The sequence below is a fragment of the Kogia breviceps genome, chromosome 16, assembly GCF_026419965.1.
Source record: "Kogia breviceps isolate mKogBre1 chromosome 16, mKogBre1 haplotype 1, whole genome shotgun sequence".
Lineage (NCBI taxonomy): Eukaryota > Metazoa > Chordata > Mammalia > Artiodactyla > Physeteridae > Kogia > Kogia breviceps.
The window spans coordinates 15,957,822-15,972,126 of record NC_081325.1 but is presented as its reverse complement, the minus strand read 5'-3'; the positions used below and the strand labels follow the sequence as shown (position 1 = coordinate 15,972,126).

The 14,305-nt window shown below is 51.3% G+C and overlaps 1 protein-coding gene across 2 annotated transcripts in view; it reads left to right on the top strand.

Annotated features, from left to right (window-relative positions):
* The first annotated feature begins 10,913 nt into the window (after positions 1-10,913).
* Positions 10,914-14,305, top strand: part of LOC136792765 (uncharacterized) — a 439,122-nt gene continuing 435,730 nt past the window's right edge. For both annotated transcript variants that reach the window (XM_067016227.1, XM_067016226.1), the window contains exon 1: positions 10,914-11,198. In XM_067016227.1, the coding sequence (XP_066872328.1) occupies positions 10,961-11,198 (238 nt within the window). In that variant the 5' untranslated portion in view covers positions 10,914-10,960. The remainder of the gene's footprint in view (positions 11,199-14,305) is intronic.

The window sequence follows — 14,305 nt, the reverse complement described above, 5'->3', positions numbered from 1 at the left end:
GACTTGACTGTTTTTATAATAATGATGAATAAAAGCAAAGTCTTTGAAGACAAAAAAAAAAAGTTCATTTTGATTTTTCAAGACAAGTCAGCAGCAGCCCCAGAGACTTTCCAATCCTTTTTCGCCCTGTGCTTCCTGCTCCGAGCTTCACATTCATGTGTTGTTTGCTGTAACTGAAAAATGCCTTGGCCTCTGGAAAGCTAAGTGGATGCAAATGGATTTGGAATTGTCAGCCTGGAGCAGTCTCCAGTGGCCCGGAGCCCCGGCACAATTTTGATGGCCCTGACAGAGCAGATCTCATACCTCTTCGGAAAGCTGGCTGCCTGTGTGTGCTTCCTGCCATCTGTAGCTATGTGGGACCTCGCTTCTGTTGATGAGGCTGCAGGAGATGAAAGCAGGAACCACGTTAATTATTGCAAAGTGCTTTTTACTTTTAAAGTGCCTCGCTAGCGTTAATTAGTTATTCCTACTTACAGCACTGTGGTGAGGTAGGTCAGAATTATTACCCCTTTTTTTACCTTGGAGGAAATGAAGACACAGAAATTTAATGACTCCCCAGGGGACCTGGGGGAAGTTGGTCTCCTAGACAGAGTTAGGTTTTCAACTGGTGTGTCTGGCTTCCTCTGGGGGTCTTGCAGATCTGCACCCCTGCTGCCACGCTAATATCCCCGGCACGTCTTAGGCAGGAATGACTTCTGTCTGCCGTTGTCAAAAAGAATTGGATTTGCCAGAGTCTCAGGTGGCTGGAAACGGAGAGGAGAAGTCGCTGCCCCTTTTCCCGCCCGTACCAGGCAAGGAAGCCTGTTGGTCTGGGTCCTTCGCTCCTCTACAGGAGGCGAGGTTTGGGAGGAGGGTCCCGGCTGGTTAGATCCCCAGTGAGGGTGATGGAGCAGGGGAGGGAGGGAGAGTGTGGGGCCGGGGGCTGTTTCTAAGCCCTCCTGTCCCTGGCACACATTTTCTAGGTGGTTTCTCATCTGTGTAGATCCGGAAGCAGAGGCGCTGATGCAACTACCTCCACGTTTTGGGGCAGAAAGTGATTAAATGTTGGGAAGGGATAAGGCAGGGTGGCGGGGAGAGACCCGGGCCTTGTAACCAGACAGCAGCTGCTTCACACGCTTTCTGGCCACTCCTCTCAGCAGGACAATGGCTCTTAGTGGCTGTGGCTCATCTGTGAGACAGAGGTGATAAAGGAGTTCACGGGTTTGAAGCTTCCGGCACAGACTGTTAGCGGTTGTCACCCAATCGCTGTTTCATTCTCTTTTTCTCCTTCCCCACTTGCAGGCTGAGTTGGAATTTGGTCTTCTCACCTCAGACCCTTCACTTTCCAACTAAAATCTCCCTAGATTTGAGCAGATATCCTTCTTGCCTGCAAATTTATCAGATCACCTTGGGTCATCAGATAAACTTGAGAAACTCCGAGTGGAGGGAACTCCTTCATTTCTACACAGAATTTGGGGTTGGCACGGTCCGGGCAGGACTGACAGCTTGAAGAAGAGCAATCACAGGGCTGAGCACCGAAGGTAGAGGAGGAAGACACGGGTGCACGGGGGAGGGGAGGAGCGGCTCTGGAAGCAGCTCGGTCCACCCACCCCCAGCATCAACCCCTGACGGAGCTCACAGTTTGTGATTCCCGGTACTCGAGGGTGGCTCCGTCTTCTCTCACCTTCATGCTCGCGTGTCCCCCAGAGGCACCTGTGCTTTGGGGCAGCGTCCCCCACTCTGGGCTGCTGTGCCTCCTTCCCGGGAGAGGAGTGATGTTCTGCCCCGCGCGAGCCAGACTTTCCTCCGTGGAGGGAGGTGAGACGGACCTCCGGTGTTTTCGTGACCCCCTGGAGCACCCTCTGACCCATCCGGTCCCGAGAGCCCTCACGTGGCAACTTGACTTCCCCTCGGGGCACGCTGGCCACTCGTGTGCCGGGACCCTCTCCTGTGCTTGCAGACGGACCTCTAGTCCTTTTCTGGCAGGCTCTAGTGCTGGGCTGCCTGTTTGTCCACTACTAGTTGGGTGACCTTGGGTAAGTTTCTTCATGGCTTGGGTCTTGCTTTCTCATCCATAAAATGAGAGAAGAATATGTTGACCTTATTTCTGACGATCAGATGAGTTAAGACAGCGAAAGCCCCTCGAACAGAGCCGTCGGCTCTTCTTACACCTCTGGTGTGCATAGGAGGGAGAGGACACCCCGCCTTGGTTATCACGGAGCATGAAGACGTGGGGCTCATTTCCTTTGAACGCAGGAGAGCTGGGGAGTAGTGGGGAAGACCTGACTGTAGTCTCCCTCCTTTCTTGAAAACTGTTTGTGCAGCAGTGGACAGGAAATAGGTACTTCTAATAAAGGAGGAGGCTCCTCGTTGCCTACTGACTAAATTCCACATTCCTTAGCGTGACCTTCAGGGCCTGATGCGGGATCTGGCCCGACTGACTTGTCATGACAGCCCTGGCTCCACACGGGCAGGGGTCACATCCTGTGTGCCCCTGAGTCTGGCCCCATGAGAGCCTTCCTCCCCGCCCCTCCCCCATGGCCCCCTGGCTCTGGGTTCTCCCCTTTGCTTCTGTACACCTTGAACTTGCACATTTCCGTTCCTTATCTGTGCTGCTCTCTCGCCATCTCTCCTCCTAACTGAGACCCATTTCCTAGGTCACCTCTCTGTGAACCCTTTAGTGACTCCCCCCGCCCCCCCGATTAAACACCTAACACGAGAAAGATGTTGAAGCCTCGGCCTGGGTTTGTGAACTGCCCACGGGCTCTGTGGCCCTAACGGATCAGTGTGGTGTTACCCACTGGGCGCTGTCTTGGGGCCGCACCCTTGGTGCTTCTGCTGCCGTTGCCTGGAAGGCTCAGCTTCCCAATCACTACTAAACTCTTGAGTTAGCTCGGGTGCTGGTGCCTCCAGGAAGCCTTCCTTCCCTGCCCCTCTCTCCGATCACTCAGGATAAGTCAGGGCTCCCTTCCTGTGCCCCCTCGGTCCTTCCCAGCCGTTGTGGGTTCCTAGCCCACCTCAGAGGATGTGGGCTTTGCTGGCTTCAGCCTCGCATCCCCAAGCCTCACCTGGGCTCTGCCCAAGAGCACGTGCACCACAGATCCTGCGGAAGGAATGCAGAGTTGCAGAAATGAGGCATGTCTTTCTACCTTGCAGGCTACAAATTCCAGCTTTCCCAGAGCAGGTCTGGTAAATTCCCCTGGTGCGAGGCCACTGGGGAGGGTTCTGGGGGAGACCGAGCTAATAGTCTTCTTACCTCTGGGAAGAATGTGTGGTTTCACTGCAGGTTTGACAGTGGGTCTCGCCCCATTGGTCTTGAGGGCAGTTCAAGTCTGTACGCCGACACCCGGGAGTTGGATGCTAGAACATTCCTTGGAGATGACTTTGCCCAACTCTGCAATTCTACCACCCTTGGTGGCAGAGAGGTTGAGTGACTTGCTCAAGGACCCTAGAACTAAGGGACAGAGCTTGGGATGGGGACCGGCAGCCCTTGTTTTCTGGACTAGAGCGCATTTCTCAGCCCTTGAGGGGGTTCACTGAGGGGAGAGAGGAGTTTTGGCCGGTTCTGAAATCCAAGGGGCTGTCTGGTGGAGCTGAGGGCAGAGCAGCAGCCCTACTTCAGAAGCCTCCGGGCTGCTTGGGGCACCTGAGCTGCTGCTGGGACAGGAAGTAATACTTTCAGAGTTTTTAGCCCCAAAACCTCAGAAACTTTTTGATGATGCATTAAATGTCAAGTATATTGTCGAGAGGAGGAAAAAAAACCCCAACAACGAGGTATCAGCCTTGTTCCTGAGATGACAGGAGATACTCAGTAATCTTACAGGAAGTCATACTGTCAAAGTATAGAGAGGGTAGCGTCTGGGGGACCACACCTTATAATAAATTGTACTTAGTACCAAAGAGCTTTCGCAGGCACCTTCTGAGGCGGAGCCAGTGGAGGAGGGGTGGGGAGAGGCGGTGGGAGTACTGTGTGTGGATCTTTGCTGTGAGGGGCCGAGCACAGAATTGAACGGAAAGGCTGCTTTGTGCGGGAGGGCCTGCCCAGGCTTCAGGCAACTATCATGAAGACGCAGGTAAAACTGAGGTTTAAAAAAAAAAGCACAACTGAAGGAAAAGGATCTTTCCATCTTCTTTTTTGCCTATCTGATTTGTCTGCCTTGGGTGATCACCTCCAGATAATTATGTCCTTTGGGGACGGGAGAGGAGTCTTGGAGATCATCTTGTCCAACAAATGAGGCCTCAAAGCCTGCAGATGGACTTGGCCCAGGTCCTGGGCCAGGTAATGGCCCAGCAAGCCCAGCCCCCAGGCAGCCTGCCTTCCCCGCCCCCCCCCACCCCCACTCCTCTTCCTGTGGCCACACCCATCCGTTCTCCCATCTCCTTTTCAAGTGAGCTGGCTCCCCCAGGGCAAGAGTCCTGTTCTACAGGCTAAGTATTGGGCCCAGCAGGACGCGGGGTTGCTGAGCGGATAAACGAAAGCCAGGCAGGATGTGGGCCGGGTTCCTTCAGGCAGTCGTGTGTGCAGACTGTAGAGTTGTTTGAAACACGAAGGGACCTAGGTTGCAGAGGGTGTGGCTGCCCGAGGGCGTTTGGAAGCTAGGCAGTGTTGCTACGCTGCTCATCAACGTCTCTCTCTCAACCCTACACGTTTCTCTCCCTTATTTATATCTCCAGCCCTGACCCTCCACTGAGCCCATCTCTCCGATGGCCTGGCTTGACATCCCCACTGAAATATTCAGCAGGCATCTCAAGCTCCACATGGCCAGACTTCTCCCTTTTCTCTCCCCTCTGTTTACCCTGAATCTCAGGAGGCGCTCTTGGTTCTTCCGTTTCCTACCCCTCCGACCCCAACCAAGTCCTATTGGCTTCACATATCCCAAATCAGACCACACGTCGCCCCTCCATGTCTCCCTCCCTCGGTCAAGCTGTCACCACCTCCCCCCTGCCCTCTGGCCATTCCAACCTTCCTTCTGTTCCGAGGCTTGCGTGCACCCCAGGGACTTTGCACCTGCTGTTCCCTCTTTCTTTGCACAGCTGACTCCTTCGCACTCGGACTGGTCTTGGCTCAGACCTTACCCCTTACAGAGGTTCCCCCCTCACCCTCCTTGTCCCCATTACTTATCACCCCTTTTTGCTTTTGTTTTGTTTGGAGGACACTTACCCCCAGTCTCTTTTATTTATATGTTTGCTGGTTTATTGTCTAGCTCCCCACCCTGAAGAGTAGCCTCCAGGAGGGCAGGGTCTTGTGTATCTCCCCACATAGACCCGTGGCTGCCACATAGTAGGAGCTCAATAAATACTTGTTCCACGAACACAGCACTGGCGCCTCACGAGCCTTCGCTGCCATTTACCTGGAAGTGCCACACAGCGCTGGAAAAGCCACAGAGCAGTTCAAGGACACTCACAAAACCTTTGAAAAGAAAAGCGTCTCATTTCAGCTTCTTACAGTTGTGGCAGGGCCAGGGGCAGCATTTCCTGCTTTGAACCCCTCAGGGGAGGCACGCGCCCCACCTCCCCGAGACCACCGTGCCCCCATTCTCATTCGCTAATGAGGAGGCCCCGAGCTCCGCCGGGGCCGGAAGGACAGTTGTGGGTAGGACTTGTGCCTCTGCGCGCGCTAACCGTACTGCAGGCTGTTCCATGGGGGAGGGTAATTCACCGCCACCGAGCACTTAGAAACGCTGGCAGCTCACTCCGTCCTCCGTGAGCTGTGGCGGCCCCAGGCATGCGGCTTTCTTCCTCAACCTCAAGCATCCCCAGACATCTCCCTCCGTGGAGCCCTGGGCCGGGGCCACATGTGACGGGGCTGTGCATCCTCAAGGGGAAGCAGCAAAGGTGCACGTCTCGGCTGCCCCCATGGAGCGGACGTCCCTTCTGGGTAGAGCCGCTGGTCATGCAGGCTGCGGTTGGGGCAGGTTCCCATCTCACACCCCCCGGGAGCCCCTGGGTGCCACAGACCGTGTGCTCTCTACTCCTTTACGTTTAAATCCTTGCAAACAATCCTATGAGCACTCTTTTTAGAGGGGAGAAACTGAAGCTCAGAGAAGTGACGTGATCTGTGCTGGGACCCACATCTGGGAAGGGGCAGTCCGGGAGTCTAACTCCTCAGCCCACATCTTCAGAGTCCCTACAGCCTGGCATTACATCCCTGAGCCTCCCTAGACCTGGATCCGGGGTGACCAAACCACTGAGGGGGTTTCTAGGACATGGGATTGTCACTGCCCAAGCCGGGAGAATCCAGCAACCCGGGACGGTTGTCACCCTACCTGTGTAGGCAGGGACCACGGAGCCAGGACAGTTGGGTGCAGGCCTGGTCTAGGTTTCTGAGAAAAGGAAAATATATCCTCTTCCCCCCTGCCCCCCCCCCCCCACGGCCCTTAGCTCATCAGCTTTTAAGGTGTTTTTCTTTTGTCATCTGTTTCTAAATGACATTGCACATTAAATGCCAGTGTCGACGTTTTGTGGAACCTGGATCTGGATGCCAAGCTTGCTGGGGGTGGGGATATTATTTTGGTGACAGGATCTCAAGGTTGACCGTGCATTTGCTCTCTCCTGTTTTCCAGTCCTGCCCCTGTTGTCTCTTCTTCATGTGATAATTTAGCAAGCCTCGGTCAACTTTGCAATGCTTCTGACAGGTCATGCAGGTCGTGAGGTCAGAGGTTAACAGCAGCAAAGCCTTCAGTGGCCCTGAGACAGCCTGGAACTGGAGCACACCGTGCCCTGCTGGGGGCCTTACCTGAGGGTGGGCCTGGTGGAGCTGGAGGGGTCCCCTGAGGAGGTAGGACAGCATCCTGGGCTCCCCGAGTTCCACCCTGGCTCCTTAGGACATTATCCAGTGACCACCCACGACTCCCCAGCCGTTTCCCCTCAACGTTGGGAGGACCCATTCTCCTTAGCCGTGTCACCCTAGCATCTTTTGTCTCTTTGTTTCTCCATCTCTTCTCGCCTCTGGCAAAACAGCCTTTGCAATCTTAGATGGTTTCTGCTGAGGCTAATTGCACTGACCTTTCTGCTGGACCATGGGAATTAACTTCAGTTAACCAGTTAAGGGGATTATTTAGCTAAAAGGTAAACACAGATGAAGATATTCTAGTTAATTAATGAGAAAGGTTAAAAGTTTAAAGGAATCTTCTTGACTTTCAATTTTTTTTTAAGTGACTGGAATCGGTGTCCTTTCTTAGGCAGTGACACTGAACAATCAAGGGGGGGGCTACAGCTTGTGCCGTGGGACCCCGATGCTGACCTGGTCACCACTGCAGTCACCTGAACAAGGAGCCAGGCAGGGACCCGTATGCAGCTCTCTAGCTTACTAGCCATCTCTTTGCATTTCAGTTTTAAAGCGAGCTCATTCGGTCGTTAATTGGTAGACGTTTCTACAAGCCTGAGTTGTTAGCAGCTCAAACTGGGCTTCTCCTTGACTGAACTCAACATTTTCCTTCCAGACCTGCTCTCACTCCTGTGTGTGCAACTTCAGATACGTGACCTTGCTTTCCACCCTCCCCCCAACCCCCAACGCGTCCACTCCAGAGACCTCAGCGTCACGGGCTCCCTGCCTTCTCCCCGCTTCCTCCTTCTGATCCCGGTGGGCCAGGCCATCATGCCTCCGCGTCCTTCCTGGGTCATTCTAGATGACTGTAATGTCTTTCGTCTCTGCAGGTGGGCCTCCCAGTGTTGTCCGAGTTATCCTAAGACAGGTAGAATTACACTGTGCTTCCCCGCACCCCCTGCCCCCGAACCGGCCATGTTCTAGGTCTTCCAGGTTTGGCCCAGCTGACTTCCAGCCTCACTCGCTTCTCCCCACCCTGTGCTTTGGCCCCGTCACAAGCTCTCCCGACCCCTAGTTTTTGCTTATGCTTTTCCTTCAACCTGGCTTCTTTAGTCATGGAACTCCTACCCAGCCTCAGAAGCCACCTCCTCTGTGAAGCCTTCTTTGCTTTTTCCTAAAATGAATGAATTGCTCTGGGGCCTGCCAGCGTCTTCTCTGCACCTCTTTAGTTGCCCCTGCCATGTATTACTGTTGGTCTCTCCACTGCACTGGATTACAAGCTCCCGGAGGGTAAGCGCTGTGCTGACTCACCTGCGTGTCTGTGTATTAACTGTACATTGGCCTGGCCGCGGCCACCTAGGCTTGCAGCTAAGTAGCTTGAGCAATTTAGCTGCACCTCGCTGGAGTCCTTGATCTCCCCCTTAAAGGGCATTGGGGGTTTCCCTAGAAACTGCCACTTCAAAGCCGTTCAAAAAAAAAAAAAAAAAAGAGCTAAATTAGGCAACATTGTTTACTTCTTAAGAAGATGCTTTGGTGCTCCTTCCTGCACCTGTGAGAAGCCTCCAGTTTGACCTTGACAGTTCCCTGTCCAGCAATAGAGCTGTGAAAATCAGGGCTGGGAGGGTGTGAAGGGCGCCCAGAGAGGTGGAGGGGACCGGGGCTACTCTCCCTGAGCCCCAGCCTGGGAGAAAGGGGTGCCAGGTCTCAGCTGGCTTGGCCACACGGCACCCCTCTCCTCACCTGTCTGCCCAGAGGGGTGTTTATAATCTTCCCCCTCTGGAGGCTGTGCCTTCTTCTTCGCAGAAAGGCTAGGACTTGTGCTTCTTCCTGGATAATGACCACACTTTTGTTTTGCTCCTAAACTCTCAGCAAGGGGAGCTCTGGGCTGAGTCCTACGTGGGAGTCCTGCCCTGATCCTTCCTTCTGGGCGCCCACATTTCCACAAGGGCCCTTTGTGTTAGCTAGGCCCTCCCTCCTGCAAATGACCTTGAATAGCACTGTCCTCTGCACATTTCTGGCGGCGGGAGGAGCCATGCCCGCTGTGAGTCCAGGGCCTGGAAGCCATTTTTGACTCGGGCAGGAAAAATAAACAGATGGGCAAGGTGGCTGCCCTTGCAGTGTCCCTGTCATTATTCACCCATCAGCGGTGGTCAGCGGATGGGGCATTTAGGACTCGGGTTTGCAGTTTGTCAAGTGATTTAACAATAGGGCCTTATTGAGCCACTGCCACGGGCCCACGTCTCATAGGCCTGTTTTACGGAGGGAAAAACTTGAGCGACAACCAAGAAGTTGCACTTGAGCCAGAACCAAACATGACCCGGGCTGCCATGCCGGTACTTTCTGTGCTGAATCACGGGGCCTTCTTGCGGACCCAGAGCAAAGGAGAACAGCCTCTTGTGGTCAGTGGATATTTGCTGCTTCCTTTTAGGACTTAACAACTCCTACTGACCCGGGTCCTCGCCCAGCCACTCCTGCCTGTCCTGCATACGTGGGCCATTGTGCCAGGCGGGCCCCAGGGGAGCGTCCAGGAGGACGGAACTGCAGCCGAGAGGGGCTTTCTGGGTGACAGCAAAACTGCTGTCCTTTTCTCAGCCCCGATTTAGCAGTCGGGAGGCGTGTGTCCCGAAGCAGGGGCTGCAGCAGGGGAGGGGGCCCGACCACCAGCCTTCATTCACCGGCCCGGGGCCGCCGGCTCCCTCACGGGTGTCACATGGGGCCCCAATGAAAAGAGCAGGGGGTGACCGCCAGGGAGGCCCGGCCAGGCCATGGCCTTTCTTCCCCGGGCCTCCCAAGTCCCATGAGTCAGCAAACCGGAGGAGCGTTTTCAAAGCGAGGCCTTCGCCCCCCTTGGCACGGTCCTCAAAGCCGGCCTCGCTCTCGCCTGGAAAAGGCTCTTTCTGTTCACGCGGCTCAGTGGGGACATCCTCGGCGGGATGTGAGCTGGAGGACACTGGAGGCAGGGCCACTTGTCGGGGGACAGCAGGGAGCAGGGCCAGGCAGCCGGGGAGGAGGGGCCCGGGATGCAAGGCAGCTGGAAGCGTGGAGACTGGTCCTGGGGATAGTAGCGGTTTAGAGTCCACACACATGGCCTAACAGAGCCTTGAAGAGGTTGGAGGCAAAGAGCTCTCATGCTTTTTTTTTTGTTTTTCTTTTTTCAGTTGCATAGCCGTGTTTGGTATATAAACAACACCTCAGGTCTGTGGTGGTGGGTCCTCAGGAACAGACAGAAAGAGAAGTTGCCTTGGAATTTAGGGATTTCAAGACTTGGCTTCTTTAAAAAAGAAAAAAATTCATTTCCAGACCTCAACTGACAATTTTTCACAGAAAGGTGGGTTTTTCATCCGTTCTGAAATAAAGGCATCTGAGGCTCGTGTGGACGTGATTAATACCAGAGTCCAGCTTAGAAATCATGGGTGACGGCCCAGAAAACGTTGTCAAGCACAAATACCATTCCTGCTTATAGCAACACAAAATTCTGGGCCCGTGAAGCAAACCCAGAGGGTCCGTTCCACCCTTTGTCTCTGGCAAACCTTTTTAATTGATATCTTTTAATAGTGGGCATGATGGCTCTCTAATTCAATTAATATTAATCTCTTAAGATGTCTTGACTTAGCCTATTTATTTACAAAAGTTGATCATAAAATATCATTGAACCAGCTGAAGGTTTGTATGCTTTCTATAAAACATAAAAAATAAATTTCATTTGGACCTGATGAAAGGTGAATTAACAAATATACCCTAAGTACGGCAAGAATGTTGGAGAAAAAAATGATTTTTCTCCTGAACAATTCTTAGTAAGCCAAAAAAGAAAAAAAACCATCAACAAACCAAATGAAATAAAACAATAACAAAAGACGTCTCCAGCACTGTAGTTAGTCCAGTTTGTGCAAAGTTGGTACCCGGTTTTATGACCTAACGTTTCCCCCATTGTTTCCATGGATTTGGACATTATCTTTCAAACATGCCATTTCCAAGGAAGGTCTGAATTGGTTTGCTTTTGCCACGCATTTTCAAAGCGGGCTATCGAACTGGTTCACAAGCAAAACAGAGGCCCTGGAAAGACGATATGCCTTCCTTCCTGACGCAGATATTTCAGGATTGGGGAAGCAGGGTTTCCTGTGTTCTCACAAGGGGTTGAGATAAAGAAACCCAGGGCAGTCTCAGAAAGAATTGAGCCGGGAACGAGCAGGAGGCAGTTGTTTTTGCGTGCCTTCTATGGTGAGAGGCAGGCCCCGCCAGACTGCTTGCGGACAGGACGTGACGTGGGATGGAGTTTGTAGCTGGGAGAATTCTCTCGAAGCCTGTGATGTCCGTTCCCTGGGAAGTTCAGCCTTTCTCCTCCTCCTCTCCCACCAACCCCCATGGTGGCAACCTTGGATGATGAGCACAGCCGTGTCTTACGTGTCTGTCTCGTTCACACCAGCAGAGCATCAGCCACCATGGTGCTTTCTGGGTATGTTTATTTAGTCTACTTTATGTGTTCCCTTTGTTTCTATGTTTGACAAAAGGCAGAACAGAGAAGTAGGTAAAATTTGCCTTTCGTGTATTTCCCCATCCTCCATCCAATTTCTCTTTTTGTGTTTTTCCCACCCTCTTCTTCCTGGCTGTCCTGCAGCCTAGGAGCCCCTACTGCCTAAATGAAAGCAATTTGAACATTTATTTCAACCAAAGATACTGGTGTCTGATAACTGAGGCTTCTTCCAGATATTTCTTGCATTTAAAAGAAGTCTGTGAATGAAAAAAAAAAAATCAGCAACTACCAAATGTAAGATAATAAAAATAATGAAGATAATAATATAGCCACATGGACGGAAAAATCCAGCAGCATAATAACAAAAAGTTTATGTTTATTGGGAGGGCAGGAGTAGGTGGAAAGGAAATGGGAGGAATTATAAATCATTAATTTTCTTATCTTTCTTAGTTGGGAGGTAGTGGATACAATTTGATTTCTGAAGCTAATTGAGAAATAGAAATTTAAGCATCTTATTTAAAATGGAAAAGGTAACCACTATATGAACTGAAATTCAGACTACACAGTAATGAAAACATAGGAAATATAAATGAAGCATTAAAAGCGAAAAAGATATTCAAGATGATAGTATTATGACAAACAAATGTATTACAATAATAAATGTAAATGAGGTCAACCTATTTATTAAAAGAAATAAGCTAACAGAATGGGTAAAAAAAAAAAGAAAAAAAACCTAAACATAACTATGTACTGTTTTTAAATATATATATATATATATATATATATATATATATATATATATATATATGCCTAAAACAAAGCGACTCAGAATCAGAGATAGAGCTTAAACTCCCAGAAATATCTCTCTAATGGTGGAATTCCAGGCACTGTGGCATTTGGGAGGGGTAGATATTTTTGGACTAAGCTTTCCCAGCCTCTAAAATCAGACCATGTGGTTGCCAGCTCACGAAACCAGCCCTGTGTGCATCAGTGTTTGTTCTAGATTGCTGAGCTTCCAAAGGGCAGGGGCTGCGCCTGCTTTGTTTAATTCCAAGCATTTCAGAGAAGGACCATGAGAGGACACACTTTTTGATGTTGAAGGGACGTAGAAGTGGCGGGGGGGTCACGAGTCCATAGGGTAGAGTGTCTCTGGTCAAGTCTTTCAGGAAGTTATGGTAACTATTTTGGGCTTCGAGCGTGCTATTTGATATCTCCAAGCATTTGTATTTAACAGATCAGGGCTTGATTTATCAGGGTTCCCCTACACATCATGATTTCTGAGAAGCAGAGTTAGACAGACCTGGAGTTCGACTATCAACTCTTTCACCTACCCGCTGTAGGAACTTTGGAAAATTACTTAGACTTTCTGACCCTCATCTGTACAATATATTCGTTCATTCATTCAATAATTATTTGTTGAAAACCTACTCTATGGCAGTCTTTACCCTGGATGCTGTGAATACAAAAGTCTCTGTTTTCATGGAACTTATAGTCTAATGGACTAGGGTAGAAAATAACAACAGTCAGCAAATACATGCATAATATGTCAGGTGAAATAAGCAATTAAAAAAGAAGGCATGTGGGGCGATGGAGCAGAGAGAGTGATGGGGGTGTGAGTGTGCGTGTATGAGTGTGTACCTGCTGTGGTCAGGGAAAGTCTGCCTGGGGAGGAGCCTTTGACACCTGAAGGAACTCCGAGCTGGGGAAAGACTCTTCCCTGCAGAGGGGACACATGAAGACTCTAGTGTAGAAAAGTGGCTGGAGTGGGACAGGCAGGGAGTGCAGAGAGGACAGAGAGCTACCTGGGAGCCATATAGAATATTCTAGGCTGTGGGAAAGACGGCAGATCTATCAGGAGCCTGCCCAGAAACCTCTGCGGGGGTTTGAACAGAGGAGTGATACAATCTGATTAATTTAAAAAGGATTAGTCTGGCTTCTGAGTTGAGAATAGACTGAATCATCAGAAGTCAGAAGTGGCAGCAGGGAGCCAAGTTAGGAGAGATGATGGATTCTTAGAGCAGAATTCAGCACTGGAGATGGTAGGAAGTGGATGATTCTGGGTCTGTTTTAAAGGCAGAGTTAGCAAGATTTCTAGTGCGTTGGACGTGAAAGAAAGAAGTCAAGGATGACTCCAGTTTTTTTTTGGTCTGAGCCACTGCAAGAATGGAGCTACTGCATCCCGAGACGCGGAGAGGCAGATGGGGGCCAGGAGTTCTGTTTTAGCCATATGAAAAGCCTGCTCGGTACATAAGTGGCGATGTTAAGTTGGAAGTCGGGAATAAGGGATTGGGACTCAGGGGGTGCGGTTGGGGAGGAGATATATAGAATTAGGAAATAAAGCCTTGGGTTCCGAAGACACCACATATGGGGTGATGTAGCCAGAGAAGACATCTATGCCCTGGGTCACTCTGGCACTTAGGGGGTCGGATGGATGAGGAGGAACTAGCATAGGAGCAGCCAGTAGGGTGGGATGGAAAACAAGACCGGGGGGATTGGGAAGCCAAGTGAAGAAAGAGTTTGAAGGGGGCATCTTCAGCTTTGCCAGAGGCTGCTGGTTGGTCAGACGAGATGAAGCCTGAGACTGGCAATACTGAGCATTACCTTGAGGCAATGTTAGTACAGCGCCTGGCACACAGGGCAGATACTCAACAAGGGTGGCTGTAACCAAGTGGTTAGAGATGCCTCCCTTTGGGTGAAGGTGCCTGGGAGACGTACCTCAGTTTGATGGAGGGAGGGGGAGAGAAGGAATACGTTGGGTGTGGGCGCTTGGAGAAGTTGCCCAGAAGGGAGAAGGAGATCAGGAGGGTGGGGGGAAGGTCTCTGAAGATACGTTCTTGTTGTTAAAGGCTCCCCAAGACCCGCTGCTGGCATCGCAGTCCACACTGAGGGTGTATCGGCCAGGTTGCAGTTATTTTCTCATCTTTTGCACATCTGCCCAATGTCTGAGTCTGCATCTGGAAGGCTCGGAGCCTGTTGAGATTTGGCAAAGGCTTACGGGCTGTCCTGGGCTTGCACCGTGGGTCACCCCAGCCTCGCTCCGTGTCCTGGTTGGGCTGTGGCATCATCACAGTCAGTGAGGACCCAGCCCT